The 22,658-nt window shown below is 42.6% G+C and overlaps 1 protein-coding gene across 6 annotated transcripts in view; it reads left to right on the top strand.

Annotated features, from left to right (window-relative positions):
* LOC115192316 (receptor-type tyrosine-protein phosphatase F-like) overlaps positions 1 to 22,658 on the top strand; it is a 435,047-nt gene that overhangs the window by 216,498 nt on the left and 195,891 nt on the right. For all 6 annotated transcript variants that reach the window (XM_029750668.1, XM_029750671.1, XM_029750670.1 and 3 more), the window contains exon 4: positions 375 to 516. In XM_029750668.1, coding sequence (XP_029606528.1) covers positions 375 to 516 — 142 coding nt within the window. The remainder of the gene's footprint in view (positions 1 to 374; positions 517 to 22,658) is intronic.

Below are 22,658 nucleotides of genomic sequence, written 5' to 3'. Positions count from 1 at the left end.
CTATTTGAGATGGCTTAATAGAGTTTGAGTTTGGTCAGGTATGCCTTTTCTGTCTGCTTGTGCAGACTGGGTAGAATTGGAGCATATACTGTACTCTTGTTATAAACCCAGTTCCTCAGTCCCGGCTAGCTAGTAAGTACAAGTTCTTACCCCTATATTAGTCTCCCTGCCAGTGATCTAACCAGGAGTGTTCCCTTGGCTCAGTGGGCTCTACAGTGCTCTGGTGGTCCTGTACGTATTGATGAAATAGCGATCAAAGGGATGCCCGTGCTAAGATGACTGTTTAAATCAGTTTAGATTTGAATCTTAGTCACAGGACGACCATAGGTCTGATTGTAATGCCTTTTATCTCCTCTCCCCATCCGTGTGTTCAGGTGATAGAGTTTGATGACGGCTCAGGGTCCGTCCTGCGTATCCAGCCCCTGAGGACCCACAGGGACGAGGCCATCTATGAGTGTACTGCCATCAACAGTGTGGGAGAGATCAACACCAGCGCCAAACTCACCGTCCTGGAAGGTACGATACACCCCTCTCACTCCTTTTCTCTGTCTCTCTCTCGATCATTCTTTTTTTACCTCTCTCTCTCTCTCTCACTCATATGCACAGGCACAAACACACTCACTCTTTCCCTCTCTCTCTGTCTCTCTCATCTCTCTTAATCTCCTCATCTATTCCCGCCACAATGGGTTTCTCTGTCTTGATCAGCGTGGCTCAATATGTCCACACAGATTCCAACCATGTCGGGATGTCTACACCACTGATCAGAGTGGAGAGGGCGTTTTATGTCCTGCTACTTTTGGTAGCCTGCTTGGTTGATGAAATAGAAACAATACATCAGTTTGTGATTTGCCAGTAGCTGTTAGATGTACTGATTAGAGATATGTCTTGACATCTCTATTTTATTACACTTTCCGACCATGAATCTACAATCTGACTGCAGAAATTGTTTTTGTTCTGAAGCTTATAGCTACTGTAGATGGGTCTGTGTGAAATTTGTTTTTTCTCTCCTGCCAGTGGAAACAACAATTATTTTATCCACGCTCAAATTGATAGAGAAATATTTGCAAACATATGGCCGGCTGGCAGGGTTTTTCCAAATCACCTAGGAACACATTATCTGGACTAGGAGACGATATTGTAGATACCGTCAGCCTGGCTGGTTTCCTTCCTGACTTGCTCAGCAAACATAGCCGGAAAACCCCCAAGACTTCAGTCTATGTCCCAAATGGCACCCTATTTCCTGTGTAGTGCTCTGCTTTTGGCCAGTACCCATAGGGCTCTTGTCAAAAGTAGTGCACTATGGAATAGGGTGTCATTTGGGACGCATTCTCAGAACTACCAAAAGTCTTGTTAGGCGTGTGGCTGGGTGCTGAGGTAATTGGTGTTAACTGGGATTGGTATAAGCTGATCTAGGATCAGATTAATGGCAGAATTAGCATCAGTCGGATGTAAATGTATGCAGATAGATAGAGGAGCCAGATAGGGGGGCTTTGTAGCATGTACTAGACTGGTGTCTGATCAGTCTTAATCTATGTCTCAATTGGCACCATCTCCCCTACATAGTGCACTACTTTTGACTAGGGCTCAGATCAAAAGTAGTGCACTACATAGGGTAAGGCGCCATTTGGGACAGATCATTGGGCAGCCATAGGGCCCTGGACAAAAGTAAGGCACTATGTATGGAGTAGGGTGTCATTTGGGAAGCAACCCTAGTCTGTCTGTGTTGAACAATAGTGCTGCTCTGGCCACTATGATTGGCAGACATGCTGTCTGAGTACAGTGTGAAGACATCCTCCTGGTGTATCGAGTGTGATGTGTTCGGGAGAAGGACATGGCTGATGGTTGACTGTAGGCTGACTCATGGATAAAAGGATTATGCTTGGGTCACATTGCTCCCACTCACACGTTACTGTACATCAGCATGTGAAGGATTGAGATCAGGAGGATGCCGGAAAGAAAGCAGTGATGTTTTAGACAGAACTCCTGTTTGTTCCCTGAGGTTGAGCCGAGACAGGGAGTGGAGATAGTGGAGGAGAGAAGGAGAGCATTGAGAGTAAAAGGATGGTGAGAGGAGGAGAGGACAGGAGGAGAGAAGATCGGTGAGCGTAATGGATGAGTGGAGGAGATGAGACAGATGGCATGGCCTATTGGGGGCGTGGCTTTCAGATAGGTATTTTTGGCCACCCATGAGTTCTTATTCATCATGTTAAGTTTGTACACTGCAAATTTCATTTTTCCTTCAATATTTCTGCACATTAGATTTGTCTTTACAGATATTATTTAAATATTATAACAAATCAGTAACTCTCCCAATATTGGGACATGCATAGGGTAAAGGTCAATTTACTCTTGGGTAAAGGTCAATTTATTTGGTTTTTCCAAAATTCATGAAGTTTTAAATGTTCAAATGAAATCCATCATTAAGTAAAAATGTCAAATAATAAACAATAAGTACTCAATTCAAATCAGGGAAACCAAATGGTAGTACTCTCCTGTGGCCTGTTCACTCCGTGTGAAGGTCTGATCTGGTCCCTCCTCTGTGCCTCTGCTGGTGGTCTGGTGCTAGGGCTGGTGCTGGAAACTGGTATCTGAATTGGTGCTGGATCTGCATGAAGGGTTGAAAGAAAACCTAAGGAGCAAGCAGACCCACAAGGGAGCCCCAGACCTAAAGGTCAGTGATGGCACTCACATGTGGTCAGCTTGCTCCAGGTTAATATCTGTTGGTCCCTCCTCTGCTCCTCTTCTGGTGCTGTGACTGGAACTGGGACTGGTGTTGGATCTGTAGAGCGGAGGAAGGACAACCTGAGGAGTGAACAGACACACCTGGAAACACAAGACCTGGAGATCAGTGATGGTACTCCCCTGTGACCTGCTTGCAGTGGGAGAGCTGCAGGCCAATGGTAGAGGGGAGTAAGGCTCGCCTCGGCAAAACTACTCGCCTCAAGGTCTGCAGTGTGTCCCCTCCTCAAGCAGCTGGTCCAGTTCTGGATGCTGGGGGGTTCTGGGTGGTCCGTGGAATGGGGAGTCAGGTCGGCTGCAGTCTAGCCACTGTTGCCCTTCCATCTTTCCCAGTCCTTCAGCCATTCCTGACCTTTTCCACTGGACCAGAAAGGCAGCGCCAGCTGCGGTCAAGCAACTGTTACTGCCTCCTGGTCCGTGTGTGTGTATTTGTGTGTGCCACAGAGACCTAGAAAAAGTCTTCACAGCCTCCCTCCACAGAATGGAGAGGCAATGTTTTCATCTGGAGAGAAGAGGATTCAGAGAGAGAGAGCGAGAGAAGCCATGCTGATTAAGTGTGCCTTGAATTCGAAATAAATCACTGACAGTGGCACCAGCAAAGTACCCCCACACCATATCACCCCCACACCACACATGTAGAGATCATCCATTCACCTACTCTGCGTCTCACAAAGACACAGCGGTTAGAACCGAAAATTTGGACTCATCAGACCAAAGGACAGATTTCCACCTGTTTAATGTCCACCTGTTTAATGTTTCTTGGCCCAAGCAACTCCTTCTTATTATTGGTGTCCTTTAGTAGTGGTTTCTTTGCAGCAATTCGACCATGAAGGCATAATTCAAGCAGTCTCCTCTGAACAGTCGATGTTGAGATGTTTCTGTTACTTGAACTTTGTGAAGCATTCATTTGGGCTGCAATTTCTGAGGCTGGGGACTAATGAAATTGTCCTCTGCAGCACAGATAACGCTCTGTCTTCCTCTCCTGTGGCGGTCCTCATGAGAGCTAGTTTCATCATAGCGCTTGATGGTTTTTGCGACTGTACTTGAAGAAACTTTCAAACTTCTTGATATTTTCCAGATTGACTGACCTTCATGTCTTAAAGTAATGATGGACTGTCATTTCTCTTTGCTTATTTGAGCTGTTCTTGCCATAATATGGACTATCTTCTGTATACACCTCTACCTTGTCACAACACAGCTGATTGGCTCAAAATTCCACAAATTAACTTTTGACAAACTTTTAAAATGCATTCCAGGTGACTACCTCATGAAGCTGATTGAGAAAATGTCAAGAGTGTGCAAAGATGTGATTAAGACCAAGGGTAGCTACTTTGAAAAATCTCAAATATGAAATATATTTTGATTTGTTTAAGACTTCATACATGATTCCATATGTGTCATTTCATAGTTTGATGTCTTCACTATTATTCTAAAATGTAGAACATAGTAAAAATAAAGAAAAACCCTTGAATGAGTAGGTGTTATAAAACTTTTGACTGGTAATGTACTTTAAATGAAGATTCTACATTACTATTGAAATTATTGCATGACAATACAAGGCAGCCATTGCGAGTGTACCCATGAGTTTACTAGTCAAATTACCAGGGTTAGAGGTTCCTAGCTCATTATGTTAATTATTTGATACGCCACCTTGCTTGTTTCAGCAATTGGCAACAAAGTTTAGTCATGTTGTTAAGAGTCCATGTTATCACAAAAACGGACTCAACCACACGAATGCCTGGCCGTCCCGTCTTCAGTCAGCTTTTTGTTCTCCCCTTCCCAGAAAATAAAACGGTTATGACGATTATTTTCTTTTCTTGACATTCTTCATCCATAACCGTCGGTTACACAGTTATACGGTAATTGTGCCAGTCCTACAATCACAGTAAGGTAATTAATTGTTACCCAGAAATGATTTGATATTGAGGTAAGAACGGCTGCACTGTACCTTTAAGACGGCTGATGTAGCTTTGGTGCCATTACTAGGAATTACTATTTCAACACTGAATATTGCTTCCTCAAATTACTTACCCCATGGGACTGAATCTATTTATCAAATGTTTTTCATAAAAATTGGCTCTTTGATAAAGGTAGGTCTCTGAGGGAATATACTGAAACAAATTGAATTTGAAATTATTTTTGCGGGGCTTATGTATAATGTCAGTTAATGAATGACACATCTGAATCACTGAATTAGAACCAAGCTCACCAGTTTTCAGGTCCTTCTTGTGGAAGACAGTCTTTGTAAAACAGAGAAGCTTGGGTGGGTGGATTGGTCCATCAACTATAGGGATGGTCATGGTACATATACATCCAAGTAGGGCTGCAATCCTCCCCTATATGTTATAGTTGGAATATCCCATATTTTAGCAGAGGCCAGGGGTTATACAAATGAAAAAGAAAGTCGAACACTCATCTCTCTTTGTTGTGGGTTTATTTGACCAACATTTAATCTAAAGAGACATCTTCCATCATGCAGGCTTTATTTCTTTACTTGGTACATAGATCATAGGTTACCCAGACCAAATGTTGAACCAATCAAAACCCAGTGTTTGACTGATCTCTGTAGTTATTATCATGGGCTTTGTCCTAAATGGCAGCCTATTCCCTATGTAGTACACTACCCTATAAAGCACACTAAAGAGGGAATAGTGTCATTTGAGACATAGGTATGATCTGTATTATTATTATTATTGTTATTTTTTAACAATATTTAAGATTTCTAATTTTATTACAATTACACAGAACTAAAATATAAACAATACGTGCAACAGTTTCAAAGATTTTACTGAGTTACTGTACAGTTCATATAAGGAAATCAGTAAATTTAAATAAATGCAATAGGCCCTATTTTATGGATTTCATATGACTGGGAATACAGATATGCGTCTTTTGGTCACAAATACTTTAAAAAAGGTAGGGGTGTGGATCAGAAAACCAGTCAGTATCTGGTGTGTCCACCATTTGCCTCATGCAGCGTGACACATCTTCTTTGCATAGAGTTGATCAGGCTGTTCATTGTGGCCTGTGGAATATTGTCCCACTCCTCTTCAATGGCTGGCCAGAATTGCAGCATATTGTCGGGAACTGGAATACGCTTTCGGACACATCGTTCCAGAGCATACCAAACAGGCTCAATGGGTGACGTGTCTGGTGAGTATGCAGGATGTGGAAGAACTGGGACATTTTCAGCTTCCAGGAATGGTGTACAGATCCTTGCAACATGGGGCCGTGCGTTATCATGCTGAAACATGAGGTGATGAATGGCACGAAAATGGGCCTTAGGCTCTTGTCACGGTATCTCTGTGCATTCATATTGCCATCGTTGTCCGTAGCTTACGCCTGCCCATACCATAACCATGGGGCACTCTGTTCACAATGTTGACATCAGCAAACCGCTCGCCCACACAATGCTATGAACACTGTCTGCAATCTGCCCGGTACAGTTGAAACCGGGATTCATCCATGAAGAGCACACTTCTCCAGCGTGCCAATTGCCATCGAAGGTAAGCATTTACCCACTGAAGTTGGTTACAGTCAGGTCAAGACCCTGGTGAGGATGAAAAACACACAGATTTCTAACAGTTTGTGCAGAAATTAGAGGAAAAATTACAACTTCACTATTTCATTAAAAAAAAGAAAAAAATCCCTGTTGTGTGATTGCCCTTAAATTAGGTTTCGCACACCAGCTGACAAATAGACACAGACCACCACTCCTTGTCTTACCAGAGGTAGCAGTTCTGTCTTGCCGGTGCACGGAAACCCAGACAACTCTATATTATCCATGTCGTCGTTCAGCCACGACTCGGTGAAACATAAGATATTACAGTTTTTATTGTGCCATTGGTAGGATAGTCTCGAATGTAGCTCATGCAGTTTATTCTCCAATGATTGCACGTTGGCGAATAGGATGGATGGTAGAGGCGTGTTAACCACTCGTCAACAAATTCTCACAAGGCACCCGGAACTGCGCCCCCAGTATCGGCGTCTCTTCTTCACGCGAATGACGGGGATTTGGGCCTGATCCTGTATTTTTTTGTAACATTGTTCCCTGGGGTTATTCCGAATACGGAGGTGCATGGATTGGGGTCAATTGTTTGAATGCAGACACTGGATAAAGTATTGAAAATGCCAGACCAAAAACTGGTATCTTGCTTTTTGAAAGATGCAGATGGTGTGATCTGTATTATTTATGAAGCAAAGCCCAGTGGTTTGTCCTCGGCCCATATGGCTAAGCACTGATCCAAAATTACTTCTGTCATCTTGACTTTGTTTTCTCTCTGTCTTCGCTATTACCTGGAGACGTGCCCAGTGAGAGGATAGGAGGAGGAGTGGGAGAGGGATGGAGGTGAGAGGAAGGGGGGGTTATCGACTGAGATTGTAAGGAGAGAAAAAAATGTGGGGAACGAGGGAGGAGGGGATGGGGGAAAGAGTCTGAGGAAAGAAGCAAGGGCAGAGAGGGAGCGAGAAAGATTCAGGTAGGAGGGAGGGAGGAGAGGGAGATAGAGAGACCGAGGGAGTGGCAGTGGAGGGTCCCTCAGGACTGTCTAGTGCTGGAGGTAATAAATTACTACAGCATACACACAAAAAGATGAAGGTTCCTCAATGGTTCTATGTGAAAGTACAATGAGTTAAATAACCATTTGGGGTCTTCAATGGTTATTTACAGTTCACAAAAGGGTTCTTTTCTCTTTTAGTGATAATTAAAATGCAGGGGAGGCGGCTCATTTAAATATTTTGGGGCATGGTTTACGCAAAGTTATTTTTGTGCAAACACGAGTGAGAGTGTCATTCCAGTTTATCTAATGTTTTATGCTACAATGCATTAAATATGAATGGCCAATACTGGTGTCTTGCAGTGATGGGATACTTGGCTCTTTTTACTGTCTCTGCTCTGCTCTACTCTGTTCTACTTGTCCAGTCAAAATTATAAATAATTCTACTCATTTACAGTAGAGTTGGAAGTTTACATACACCTTAGCCAAATACATTTAAACTCAGTTTTTCACAATTCCTGACATTTAATCCTAGTAAACATTCCCTGTTTTAGGTCAGTTAGGATCACCACTTTATTTTAAGAATGTGAAATGTCAGAATAATAGTAGTGATTTATTTCAGCTTTTATTTATTTAATCACATTCCCAGTGGGTCAGAAGTTTACATACACTCAATTAGTATTTGGTAGCATTGTCTTTCAATTGTTTAACTTGGGTCAAATGTTTTGGGTAGCCTTCCACAAGCTTCCCACAATAAGTTGGGTGAATTTTGCCCCATTCCTCCTGACAGAGCTGGTGTAACTGAGACAGGTTTGTAGGCCTCCTTGCTCGCACATGCTTTTTCAGTTCTGCCCACACATTTTCTATAGGATTGAGGTCAGGGCTTTGTGATGGCCACTCCAATACCTTGACTTTGTTGTCCTTAAGGCATTTTGCCACAACTTTTATGGCAATTTAGCTAGCTTTATGGCAATTTAGCTTGCTAGCTAATTTGTCCTATTTAGCTAGCTTGCTGTTGCTAGCTAATTTGTCCTGGGATATAAACATTGAGTTGTTATTTTACCTGAAATGCACAAATCCTCTACTCCGCCAATTAATCCACACATAAAACGGTCAACCGTATCGTTTCTCCTCATCTCTCCTCCTTACAGGCTTTTTCTTCTCTTGACTTTATATTGCGATTGGCAACTTTCATAAATTAGGTGCATTACTGCCACCGACCTCTTTTGTCTTTCAGTCACCCACATGGGTATAACCAATGAGGAGATGGCACGTGGGTACCTGCTTCTATAAACCAATGAGGAGATGGGAGAGGCAGGACTTGCAGCGTGATCCGCGTCACAAATATAACTATTTTAGCCCTTGGCAACGCAGACGCTCGTTGGCGCTGGCGGGGCTGTGTGGGTGCAATAATTTAATAACGTGTACGTCTAAATGGTGTAGTCAGCCTGCAAGGCTGTTAACCCGGGGGTCCTGGCTAAATTCCCAATCTGGCTCTCATACCATCAAGGTCACCTAATCATCCCCAGTTTACAATTGGCTCATTCATCCCCCTTCCTCTCCCCTGTAACTATTCCCCAGGTCATTGCTATATTTGAGAATGTTTCTCAGTCAACTTACCTGGTAAAATAAGGGTTAAATAAATAAAAAATCTATAAAGGGCTTATTGGAGCTGTCATTTGTGATTGAGACTTGTAAGCGTGTGCTTTAAACAATGTACCTTTGTTGATTGCTAGGCATACAAATAACAGTATTTATTGCTACATTTTAAATGAGGACCAGTTGTGGCCGCAACCTGGGTAGATTGTGAACGACTCTTGGCAGAATGCATTTTTGACTGCTGTGACGGTGATAATTAGCCTGATGACACTAAATTATTCCGCTGGTCTGCCGTTTGCTACATACTTCTCATTGCTGAGGAGAAACTAACGTCCGTGAGCATGGTTTAGCGTTTGGCCAAAGCAAGGTGATAATCACAGTTGTTCGCGAACTGCAGTGCCCAAAAGATTTGTTCTCATGTTCGAATTTGTTAAGCAGCTGTTGTGTATGTTTTGGTTCTAAAGCTGTGTCCATAACATTCAATAATCAAGTATTTGCTGTCATTCTTGCACAATGCGATCAATTATCAATTCTAAACATGTATTTTTCTTCTCTATGCTCATGATCTATTTTCCTGCGTGCATATGACAGAGCAGGTCTATTGGGCCGCTGTCTGAGCCGGATAGGCGTTTATTAATTACTGCTCTATGACTTATTGCAACCAGCACTACGAGGTCACACGAACGACAAAAATAAACGAGTCACTCAGAAAAATGAATCATACCTCTCGAGCCAGCAAAAATACTCGTTCAAAAGTAACGAATTGTTCGCAAACTGCACATCACTATTGTTTTGTGAAAGACTCACATATGGCCTTGTGTCAATTGAGAATGGTTGACTAAATCAGTCAGTGGTTCTCAATTCTATGGAATTTTAACTATATAATATGGAAGGCCAGAATTTTTTTTAAACTGTGTGATTCTTCAAAAGGATCTACAAAGTACCTTTTAGATTGAGAATGGTTCTATAAATAAACTTTCTCCATAAAGGTTCTATAAAGAACCATAAAAACGGGTTCTATAGTATATTGCCCCAAAAACGGCTGTAAACTTAGCGTAATTATTTTTTGGTGCTATATAGAACCTTTTTTTAATGGTACTTTATAAACCTTAGGACATTTTTATAGAACCATACAGGTTCCATTTAGAACCTTATGAGCATGATTCTTTACTGAACCTTTAAAAATCAACCCAAGCTATCTCAGCTTTTCCCAAACTCAGTCCCCGAGACTCAAAGGGGTGCACGCTTTGTTTTTTTTCTCTAACACTACACAGCTGATTCAAATTATCAAAGCTTTGTGATTAGTTTATTATTTGAATCAGCTGTGTAGTGCTAGGGCAAAAACCAAAACCTGCAGTAAACTTTCCTGGTAATATTTAGAAAAAACATGTGTGTGTCTAATTAAATATGAATGATCAGCAGCGTTTAACAGTCACGTCACTCCCTACCACTCTACTCCAGGAAGTTTATGCAAATCACCTGGATAGTCTCCACTGCAGTGACTGGGACACTGAGACAGGAAACTGGCACACTAAGACAGGTGTGCGGCCCAAATGGCAACCGATTCCCTTTATAGTGCACTACATTTTACCAGGGCCCATAGGGTGCCATTGGTCCTGGTCAAAAGTAGTGCACTATATAGGGAATAGTGTGCCATTTGAGCTGCAAGCTGAGATGGGGTTCTGGTAAGGAGCTCGCTGCTCACTCCTCCAACAGACACATCAATTACACCCATCACATTTCAATATGACGATTAGAATCGGATTGCTCTTAACGTGAATTATTTGAATGGCTGAAAAATATTTGGCCTGCTGTAGATGTAGTGCCATTTAAATGGCTTTTGGATTAATGGATTGAACATTCCAAACATGTCCTGTACTCACATTACAATGCCTCGGGGACAATATGGCAATGATTTTGTTAACCGTTGCTTTGGACAAAATCAAGATGTCAATATTCATGTAATGCTTTTTCTATAAAAGATAATAAATAACAGCTCAATTTGAATCAATTCTGAATTTGCGATTAATCACAGCAAATCCTGCGATTAACTATATATTTTTTTACATTTCGTTTGACAGGCCTAATCAAAATGTCTCACAATGGGCCTGTCCTCAGATTTTTAGCTGGTGGAGTTTTTTATTTTTGTGTAGGGTCTTGTATAAGCACAGAGGCAGAACATGAGGCAAGCGGGTGGGAGAAAGGGATGTGAGCAGGACATAGGGAGTGGAGGATAAAGAGGACATATAGAGACCAGCACACCTGCTGGATCGAAAGAGGTAGTGAGGGAGAGGGTGAAGGGATAATAGAGGTAAAGCGACCCAGGGAAGGTGTGTGTTTGTGTATTAACCCAATGTTCGGGGGCCTGATGGGCTTTTTATTTCGTTTTTTAAAACAACACAGCCATAACAATTTACGGCAAAAAAATGTACTACTTAGATGTTGACTTATATCAATAACAAGCAGTATAGACAGCATACATGGTTAATATTTGCCATTTACCTCTGCTAGATCACATTTATCAATAAAAGCGCTATTCGTTTTTTAAAATTATAATCAAGACATGGGTGGAATAAATCATGTTTATCTTGAACAAATATAAATGAAACAAGGTTTTCATCCCTATTGATGTTTATTGCTTTGAACTGAACAAATTGTAAGGACACATTTTACATATAGTATTTTATGGAAATGATAAATGAGCCCCATTGAACACAAATTATGGCCGGTCTACACACCACATGATGGACAGAGTTTTACTGTGTGTATGTTACAAATGTATTTATTGCACTTGATGCATCTGTACTGTATCTTCCTGTCCTTGGGTCGACACACATTGAAGCTCTTCTTCTTGTTGCCTCCGGCTGCAATCTAGAATGATGAAAACACTTAGTTCAGCAATTTTAGTAACATATCACTCACTCACAGCAGACCAAGGTAGGAGAGTCAGACACACACACATGCAACAACATCACTCACACTTACTTCCGGTATTGGAGTTGTTGGTTCTGTGGGACGGGCGGATGGGGCACTAGCATCTTCCTCCTGAATCCTCCTCACGATGGCTGCAGAAGCTGTTATCCTTGGGATATGCTGCAGAAGCTGGAGTCTTTGGCATATGTTGAAGCCCAGATCTTCATTCCATATTTATATTTTTAGACGGTATGTACTGCCTGAAGGGGCGGCGGCCCCTAAATGGCATGAGCTGCTCATCAACAGTAACGTTGGGCCCAGGGTTGTAAAACAGGTGAAGCGGGTCCACACACTTGTCCCACACTGACCCGATTGCAGCTAGCTTGTCTCTCTGCCGCCGAGCTGGTCGGTGTCTCGGTTATCGAAGCGAATAATCCTGGAAATAATGTGGACATTTTCCAGAAACATTGTTGCACGGAAAAGCTTTCAGGCAGCTTTTGCATCCCACAGGGATTCTGTGGATTCCCCATTGGATCTGAAAACGCCAGCAAGGTTAAGAACCCCAAAGTATGCATGTAACTGAGTTTGGTCCATCTCCTTCCATCCCTCTCCAAAAACACGCCTTCCCTCCAAATTAGCGCAGTCCAGAATGATTTTCTGGATGGTGTCTGGGATGTTCAAAAGAAGACATTTTATGTCCTGCACATGAGTAACTGCCAGCTGCATCGGCCCTGGTTGCATCCTTATCACATTGGCTGCCATGCAGGATGGCTCATTCCTTTGGCAAGAAGACCATTCAATTTCACAATTTTTTTTACATCCATATTTATTTTCCTGCAGGCTGCTGTTGAGCTGGTTGCTGACTGGCTGGTCCTGGGGCTGGCTGCTGACGGGCTGGTCCTGGGTCTGGCTGAGGGTCAATCTCATCCTCTTCTTCCAACTCACTGTCAGACTCCATATTGACAGAGACATGATCCTCATTTTTCTTTTAGTAAACATTGAAAATGGGTCCCACAGTCTCGAACACCACACAGGGGTTAAACAGGTTTCTCCAGCATAGCTACCCATAACATCAACACGCTAATGATGGAGGAGAGTGAGGTCGGCACTTTGCCGCTATACGCTAGCTAGCGTCCAGGATCTCATCGACCACTTCATCTGCATGCTCAAACAAACACCAGATAGCTAACCAGTCCAAACCGTCTGATTTGAGATTTGTCCTCTCTATCACTCTCTATCACTCTCTATCACACACACACACACGCACACACACACACACACACCAGGCTGAACTTGGCAGAGTTAGTCTCTATACATCAGCAGCACGTCAAGAGTCGACACAAGTGATTGTCCCGTCCATGTCTCTAAGGGTTCAGGAGAGCTCTGTACATGCAAACACTGCAAACTCTCTTCTTAAAGGTGAAGTGTTGCTCTGGGAGACACTTTAAACTCAATATGCATATGCTCTTGTACTTGAGACCAGACACTTATGTTATTTAAACTACATAAACTTCCATCATTGGTGTGTGTCCCATATGGCACCGTATCTGGTCAAAAGTAGTGCTCTATAAAGGGAATTGGATTCTATTTGAGACGCAGATTGTTTTTGCTGTTGATGTCCTTCTGAAAAATCTCTTCAGTGTGTATTCTGAAATGCCATTTTGCGGGACTGCACTTGAATGTATTGGATATATACTTTGTCAATTTGGCTCTAACAGAATATCTAAAATAACACCAGCAAAATGTCTGTTTGCCTTGGCCATGATATTGTGTACAGATGGCTTTTGATGTCACTGTGACCTTGATCAGTGTGTATGATGGTTACTATCGGGGTGGCAGGGAAGAGGAGCAGCTATGGGAGTAGGAAACATTACTCCGGCTATTTGTGTGTGGAGTTTTTTTCTTGACGAGTTCAAAACACACTATTGTGCAAGCAGTCAAATTGTAAACATATTTATTATTCCAATGCCTCTGGCAGAATATGACATTGGATCGCATAATGATTTGCAGGAAAATGAGTGTGTAAGAAAACATCAGAAATTATGAACTAACAGTGTTAGGGCTCTATTCAATCAGAACTGCTTGTAGTCAACATCTGCATAGCCGTTGTTTTGGCGGTGTCGGAAGTGGAACTGTGCTAGAGAGCTGTCAAATCCACAAGCGACTCCTGGCATTATACCTAAAGCAGACTTTGCTGCACAGAGTAACATTAAGAGAAATCCCATGCAGCCTTGTTTACAAGTTTGAACACTGGAACGTGAGATGTAATCTACAGTCCGGTTAGGCTGATAGAACTCCTCATTATTCTGTTTAATGATTTTCAATTTGAGCGTCGTTATTTTTATTTAGCCTACACTTTCTCATTCTGAACTTCTATCACGTGTGGGACCGGTGTGGCTTTGTGAAAATGATCAAGAACAGCTGCTCACAGATTTGACAGCTCCAATGTAGTTATACCTCTGACACCGCCAAAACATCATGCGGGTGTCAGCTATCGCCGGTTAACGCTTGATCTGATTGAATCCAAGTCTTAGTATCATACTTCAGTGTATGGCTCACCTATAATGTAATATTTATGCTGTGGGATCGGAAATAATATGTGAGAGTTTGATCTTCAGGAGAATGTCCAGGACTGTATCATAAACGTATAACCAGACTCAGTAGACATATTAAATGCATCGTTGTATGCTGTCAGTCACCCCTTCTGTGTGTTTTAAATGCAATATAATAAAATGCTGAGCATCACATACATATCACTGATTATTCTTGCCATTAAGAATCATGTCTTGATGACATGTTCAGGAATGACTGTTGTATCCTTATGATTGATAGGGAAAGAAAAAACAAACTACAATGATTTACTGTATTCAGTCTGGCTAATATTATACTGTAATGGAGAAAAATCGATGTGGGATGTTAACTTTTCCACTTTATGGTCTGTAAAACAATAACACATTTTAGACTGATTTTTCTCTTAACTTTATTTTGCTTAGGTGGATAGAGAATGCATGACTAATGTGGTAAAGTGATATGAGCAGCAGATAGGTAATTTTGTCTGTGGTGCTGCTGACTGTTACTGATGGAATGGGGCTCCTGTTCACTACACTGAAAAAAATAAAGGTTCTTTAATGGTTCTTACTAAGCTCTTAAGGTTCCTTGTACAGTGCCTTGCGAAAGTATTCATCCCCCTTTGCGTTTTTCCTATTTTGTTGCATTACAACCTGTAAATTAAATTGATTTTTATTTGGATTTCATGTAATGGACATACACAAAATAGGCCAAATTGGTGAAGTGAAAGTAAAAAAAATCACCTTGTTTAAAAAATAAAAATAAAATGTAAAACGGAAAAGTGGTGCGTGCATATGTATTCACCCCTTTGCCATGAAGCCCCTAAATAAGATCTGGTGCAACCAATTACCTTCAGAAGTCACATAATTAGTTAGATTGCACACAGGTGGACGTTATTTAAGTGTCACGTGATCTGTCACATGATCTCAGTACATATATATATACCTGTTCTGAAAGGCCCCAGAGTATGCAACACCACTAAGCAAGGGGCACCAAACAAGCAAGCGACAACATGAAGATAGAGGAGCTCTCTAAACAGATCAGGGACAAAGTTGTGGAGAAGTACAGATCAGGGTTAGGCCCTAAAAAATACATCAGAAACGTTAAACATCCCACGGCGCACCATTAAATCCATTATTATAAAATGGAAAGAATATGGCACCACAACAAACCTGCCAATGTAAATGGATGTTGTATTGAATACTTTACATAAGTATTCAGACCCTTTGCTCAGTACTTTGTTGAAGCACCTTTGGCAGCGATTAAAGCCTCGAGTCTTCTTGGGTATGACGCCACAAGCTTCACACAGCTGTATTTGGGGAGTTTCTCCCATTCTTCTCTGCAGATCCACTCAAGCTTGGTCAAGTTGGATGGGGAGCGTTGCTGCACAGCTATTTTCAGGTCTCTCCAGAGAAGTTCGATCGGGTTAAAAGTCCAGGCTCTGGCTGGGCCACTCAAGGGCATTCAGAGACAGATATTGATATTGATAATGGTGCCAACAGAGATGGTCGCCTCACTTTACATTCTTAGGAAACTATGCAGTATTTCGTTTTTTATGTATTATTTCTTACATTGTTACTCCGGGAAATCTTATTCCATACAGACAGGAAAAACTATTGGATATAAGAGCAATGTCAATTTACCAACATTACGACCAGGAATACTTTCCCGAAGCGGATTCTCTGTTCGAAACCACCACCCAGCACAATGGATCTGATCCCAGTAGGCGGCCCAAAACAACGGCGCCACAGAAGAGGCAGACGGAGCGGCCTTCTGGTCAGGCTCCAAAGATGTGCACATCGCTCACCGCTCCCGAGTATACTACTCGCCGATGTCCAGTCTCTTGACAACAAGGTAGATGAAATTCGAGTAAGGGTTGCCTTCCAGAGAGACATCCGAGATTCTAACATTCTCTGTTTCACGGAATCATGGTTCTCTCGCATAAACACCTCTCTGGGACGAGGAAGGGCGGGGGTGTATGCTTTATGATTAACAACTCATGGTGTAGTCATAGCAACATACAGGAACTCAAGTCCTTCTGCTCACCCGACCTAGAATTCCTTACAATTTAATGCCGGCCATTTTACCTACCAAGAGAATTCTTGTCAGTTATAGTCACAGTTGTCTACATTCCCCCTCAAGCGAACACCAAGACTGCCCTCAAGGAACTTCACTGGACTCTATGTAAACTGGAAACCATATATTCTGAGGCTGCATTTATTGTAGTTTGGGATTTTAACCAAGCAAATTTGAGAACAAGGCTACCTAAATTCTATCAGCATATCGATTGCACTACTCGCAGGGCTAATACTCTCGATCACTGCTACTCTAACTTCCGCAATGCATACAAAGCCCTACCACACCCTCCTTTCGGCAAATCCAACCACGGATTCTTGCTCATTCCGTCTTATAGGCAGAAACTCAAACAGGAAATACCAGTGACGAGAACCATTTAACGCTGGTCTGACCAATCGGAAGCCACGCTTCAAGATTGTTTTGATCACGCGGACTGGAATATGTTCCGGTCAGCCTCAGAGAACAACACTGACCTATACGCTGACTCGGTGAGTGCATTTTATTAAGAAGTGCATTGGAGATGTTGTACCCTCTGTGACTATTAATACCTACCCTAACCAGAAACCGTTGACTGATAGCGGCATTTGTGCAAAACTGAAAGCGCATTTAATCATGGAAAGAGGTCTGGAAATATGGCTGAATTTAAACAGTGTAGTTATTTCTTCCACAAGGTAATCAAACAAGCGAAATTCCAGTACAGGGACAAGGTGGAGGTGCGATTCCACGGCTCAGACACCACACGTATGTGGCAGGGTCTACAGGAAATCGCGGTCTACAAAAACAGCCCCGTCACAGACACCGACAACATGCTTAAACACAAACTAAACACATTTTTTGCCTGCTTTGAGGATAATACAGTGCCATTGTCGCGGCTCGCTAACAAAGACTGCATCCCCCCCTCTCCTTCTCCGTGGCTGACGTAAGTAAAACATTTAAACTTGTTAACCCTCGCAAGGCTGCTGGCCCAGAAGGCATCCCTAGCCGCATCCTCAGATCATGCGCAGACCAGCTGGCTCGTGTGTTTACGGACATATTCAATCTCTCCCTATCCCAGTATGTTGTCCCCACATGCTTCAAGATGGCTACCATTGTTCCTGTACCCAAGAAGATGAAGAGAACTGAACTAAATGACTACCGCCCCGTAGAACGTACTTCTGTCATCATGAAGTGCTTTGAGAGGCTAGTCAAGGATCATATCACCGCCACCAACATCTCCACTTCGCTGACCCTCAACACTGGGACCCACAAGGGTGTGTGCTCAGTCCTCCCCTGTACTCCCTGTTCACCCACGACTGCGTGGCTATGCACGCCTCCAACTCATATGCACCCCCCCCCCCCCCCCCCCCCTATCGACAGGACAATAGTGGAGAACATCAAAGTATTCCTTTAAATAATTTAATTTGAATTGTAAAACTTTCTTTTATCTCATTTGGTGAAGGCCACAGGAGAGAAAATTAATGCATGCCACAACCATGTCTATGTAACTAGCAAACACAGTAATTGGTCATACTGGTTAGTCTACAATTCACCCCAAAGGCACCCTGAGAAATGTGCAAATAAGGCTTAAAACCTTACAGCAGGGCTATTCAATTCAGGTCCTATCGGACCGAAACAGTTCTGGTTTTAAATTTTTGTATGGTTCTTCAAAGAACCATCCCATGTATGGTTCTTCAGAGACTTTAAAATGGTTCCCTTGTAGCATCGCTCTCAAGAATCTTATTTGGTTCCAGCTTGCACCTTTATTTTTAAGAATGTATGTAATGTACTACATTTGACCAGGGCCCATGGGGCTCTGGTCAAAGGTTGTACACTATATAGGTAATAGGGTGCCATTTGGTACCAAGCCTGTACATCTCTAGCCTGTACGTCTCTAGCCTGTACGTTTCTAGCCTGTAAGTCTCTAAACTACAGCTAACCTTGCATGTGTCCCAAATGGCTTCGTATTCCCTACATTTGACCAGAGATTGTTAAAGTAGTGCACTATGTAAAGAATATGGTGCCATTTGGGACACTTGCAAGGTTAGCTGTAGCTGTTTTCACCCGACGACGGAATACAGCATGAGTAAGCGTGTTCTACATCATGACTAAACATTATCCCAGGTGATGCATGGGTGCCATTTTGTGTCAGAAAACTAACAAAATGTCACGTCCTGACCAGTAAAGAGGTTATTTGTTATTGTAGTTTGGTCAGGACGTGGCAGGGGGTGTTTGTTTAATGTGTTTCGGGGATTGTTGGGCAATGTTCAATGTTAGTCTATTTCTATGTCTGTGTCTAGTTTATCTATTTCTATGCTTAGTTTATTGGTTTGACCTTCAATTGGAGGCAGCTATTTCTCGTTGCCTCTAATTGAAGGTCCTATTTAGTAGGGGTGTTTTTTCATGGGTTTTTGTGGGTAGTTGTTCCATGTGTAGCTGTTTGTCTCACAGGACTGTTTTCTCGTCGTTGTTTTTGATTAAGTGTTTGTTTGGTTTTCTTCGTAAATAAAGAAGATGCGTTTACATATTCCCGCTGCGCCTTGGTCCCATCTTTACGACGAGCGTGACACAAAATTACAGTTCTCCCTCACCTCAAAATGATGTGTTAGTCTCTTCACCCCAGTCAAATATTTTATTTCTCGCTCTCTCTCCACCTCTCTCTCTGGGCTTGTTCGACATTGCAGGAGACTGTCGACTGACTGATCTACAAATCACCTTGCATCATAAATAATTACTTGTTATTATTTGTAGATCAGTCAGTCAGTCACAATTTACCCATGATAAAAGGAAGGCATGTATCAGCCCTTCAGCTTTGATGCTCTTGAACACAGCCATTGTCTCCTTCTCTCTCCCTGTTAAGGCTACATCACAGTGCCTGACCTGTGTCTGTCTGCCTGTCAGTCTCTTGGGTAGATAGATCTCTGTCACACCTGACCGTAATACGCAGAGGATACATCCCAAATGGCACCATATTGCCTATATAGTGCAATAGTTTTGACCAGGGCCCATACTGTAGGTCTCTGGTCAAAGTAGTGCATTATACAGGGAATAGGGTGCCATTTAGGATGTAGCCACTGACTTAGACGCCTATACACCCTTTCAGCCCTTCAGCCTTTGTTTCCTTCAAAAGCTCTGTGAGGGGGAAAAAAGAAGAGAAGAGCCTCTTTAAAGAAAAATCAAAAATGAGGGATAGAGGGATAGAGGAGGAGGAAGAGGAGACAGGAAGAAAGGAGGGGGGGAGGCTAAGGACACATTTAGATGTCCACCATACCTCTCCTGTGCTGTGTTGTCCTTCATGCCTTCCTTGGCTACATGACCTGTTGTTAGGTACATGAAACAACATTAGGGTCATTCATCTGCTGTAATGTTGTTTTTTCAGTTACTAACATAAACATTAACTACCTCACCGCGCTGAATAGCCAGGGCTATAGGATGTGTCAGATTGGGATCCAGACAGATTAAAGTCAGGCTTCAGAACAGATTAACAGAAAGCGTATGAATTACAGACTAAAACCCAGGGAGTTAAATCAGTCTTCAGTGAAGCATAGCCTTCTATAAAACTAGCCCTATATCCCACTCTGACCCTGTGTAGCTGATGTTGGGTAGTCAGCAGTGGTGTAAAAAACTCAAGTAAAAATACTTTAAAGTACTACTTAAGTACTTTTTTTGTGTATCTGTACTTTACTTTACTATTTATATTTTTACTACTTTTGCTTTATCACTACATTCCTAAAGAAAATATTGTACTTTTTACTCCATACATTTTCCCTGACAACCAAAAGTACTCATTACATTTTAAATGCTTAGCAGGACAGGAAAATTGTACAAATTCACACACTTATCAAGGTAACACGTGATCATCCCTACTGCCTCTGTCCTGGCGGACTCACTAAACATAAACACATCTTTTGTAAATGTTGTCTGAGTGTTGGAGTGTGCCCCTGGCTATCCGTAAATGTTTAAAACAAGAAAACTGTGTCATCTGCTTTGCTTAATATAGCGAATTTAATTATTTACACCTTTGCTTTTGATAGCCTAGTGGTTAGAGCGTTGGGCCAGTAACCGAAAGGTTGCTGGATTGAATCCCCGAGCTGACAAGGTAAAAATCTGTCATTCTGCCCCTGAACAAGGCAGTTAACCCGCTGTTCTCTGGTAGGCCGTCATTGTAAATAAGAATTTGTTCTTAAATAACTTGCCTAGTTAAATAAATAAATACATATATTTTAGCAATTATATTTACTTTTGATACTTAAGTATATTTAAAACCAAATACTTTAAGACTTTTACTCAAGTAGTTTTTCTCTGTCTGACTTTTACTTGAGTAACTATTAAGCCATCTATACTTTATATACACTGCTCAAAAAAATAAAGGGAACACTTAAACAACACAATGTAACTCCAAGTCAATCACACTTCTGTGAAATCAAACTGTCCACTTAGGAAGCAACACTGATTGACAATACATTTCACATGCTGTTGTGCAAATGGAATAGACAACAGGTGGAAATTATAGGCAATTAGCAAGACACCCCCAATAAAGAAGTGGTTCTGCAGGTGGAGACCACAGACCACTTCTCAGTTCCTATGCTTCCTGGCTGATGTTTTGGTCACTTTTGAATGCTGGCGGTGCTTTCATTCTAGTGGTAGCATGAGACGGAGTCTACAACCCACACAAGTGGCTCAGGTAGTGCAGCTCATCCAGGATGGCACATCAATGCGAGCTGTGGCAAGAAGGTTTGCTGTGTCTGTCAGCGTAGTGTCCAGAGCATGGAGGCGCTACCAGGAGACAGGCCAGTACATCAGGAGATGTGGAGGAGGCCGTAGGAGGGCAACAACCCAGCAGCAGGACCGCTACCTCCGCCTTTGTGCAAGGAGGAGCAGGAGGAGCACTGCCAGAGTCCTGCAAAATGACCTCCAGCAGGCCACAAATGTGCATGTGTCTGCTCAAACGGTCAGAAACAGACTACATGAGGGTGGTATGAGGGCCCGACGTCCACAGGTGGGGGTTGGGCTTACAGCCCAACCCCGTGCAGGACGTTTGGCATTTGCCACCAAGATTGGCAAATTCGCCACTGGCGCCCTGTGCTCTTCACAGATGAAGCAGGTTCACACTGAGCACATGTGACAGACATGACAGAGTCTGGAGACGCCGTGGAGAACGTTCTGCTGCCTGCAACATCCTCCAGCATGACCGGTTTGGTGGTGGGTCAGTCATGGTGTGGGGTGGCATTTCTTTGGGGAGCCGCACAGCCCTCCATGTGCTCGCCAGAGGTAGCCTGACTGCCATTAGGTACCGAGATGAGATCCTCAGACCCCTTGTGAGACCATATGCTGGTGCGGTTGGCCCTGGGTTCCTCCTAATGCAAGACAATGCTAGACCTCATGTGGCTGGAGTGTGTCGGCAGTTCCTGCAAGAGGAAGGCATTGATGCTATGGACTGGCCCGCCCGTTCCCCAGACCTGAATCCAATTGAGCACATCTGGGACATCATGTCTCGCTCCATCCACCAACGCCACATTGCACCACAGACTGTCCAGGAGTTGGCGGATGCTTTAGTCCAGGTCTAGGAGGAGATCCCTCAGGAGACCATCCGCCATCTCATCAGGAGCATGCCCAGGCGTTGTAGGGAGGTCATACAGGCACGTGGAGGCCACACACACTACTGAGCCTCATTTTGACTTGTTTTAAGGACATTACATCAAAGTTGGATCAGCCTGTAGTGTGGTTTTCCACTTTAATTTTGAGTGTGACTCCAAATCCAGACCTCCATGGGTTGATAAATTGGATTTCCATTGATAATTTTTGTGGGATTTTGTTGTTAGCACATTGTAACGTCTGTCTTCGTCGTCAGATGAAACAGAGAAGTCATCGTCGGAAAAGGTGGACCAATACGCAGCGGAGTGAGTGTTCATATTCAATATTTAATTAATAGAAACACTTTAAACAAAACAGGAAAATGAACGACAGCCTACAGTTCTGCTAGGTACAAAACTAAACAGAAACAATTACCCACAAAACCCAAAGGAAAAACATGCTCCTTATGTGTGACTCCCAATCAACAACAACGAACTTCAGCTGTGCCTGATTGGGAGCTAACACACGGCCCAAAACAAAGAAATATAAAAACCCTAGAAAAATAACATAGAACCCAATGTAACACCCTGGCCTAACCAAAATAAAGAACAAAAAACCCCTCTCTATGGCCAGGGCGTTACACACATTCAACTATGTAAAGAAAAAAGTATTTAATAAGATTATTTCATTCATTCAGATCTAGGATGTGTTATTTTA

This window comes from Salmo trutta, chromosome 4 (assembly GCF_901001165.1).
Source record: "Salmo trutta chromosome 4, fSalTru1.1, whole genome shotgun sequence".
Taxonomy (NCBI): Eukaryota; Metazoa; Chordata; class Actinopteri; order Salmoniformes; family Salmonidae; genus Salmo; species Salmo trutta.
The sequence above is the reverse complement of the archived record's forward strand: the minus strand, read 5'-3'. Positions and strand labels throughout refer to the sequence as shown.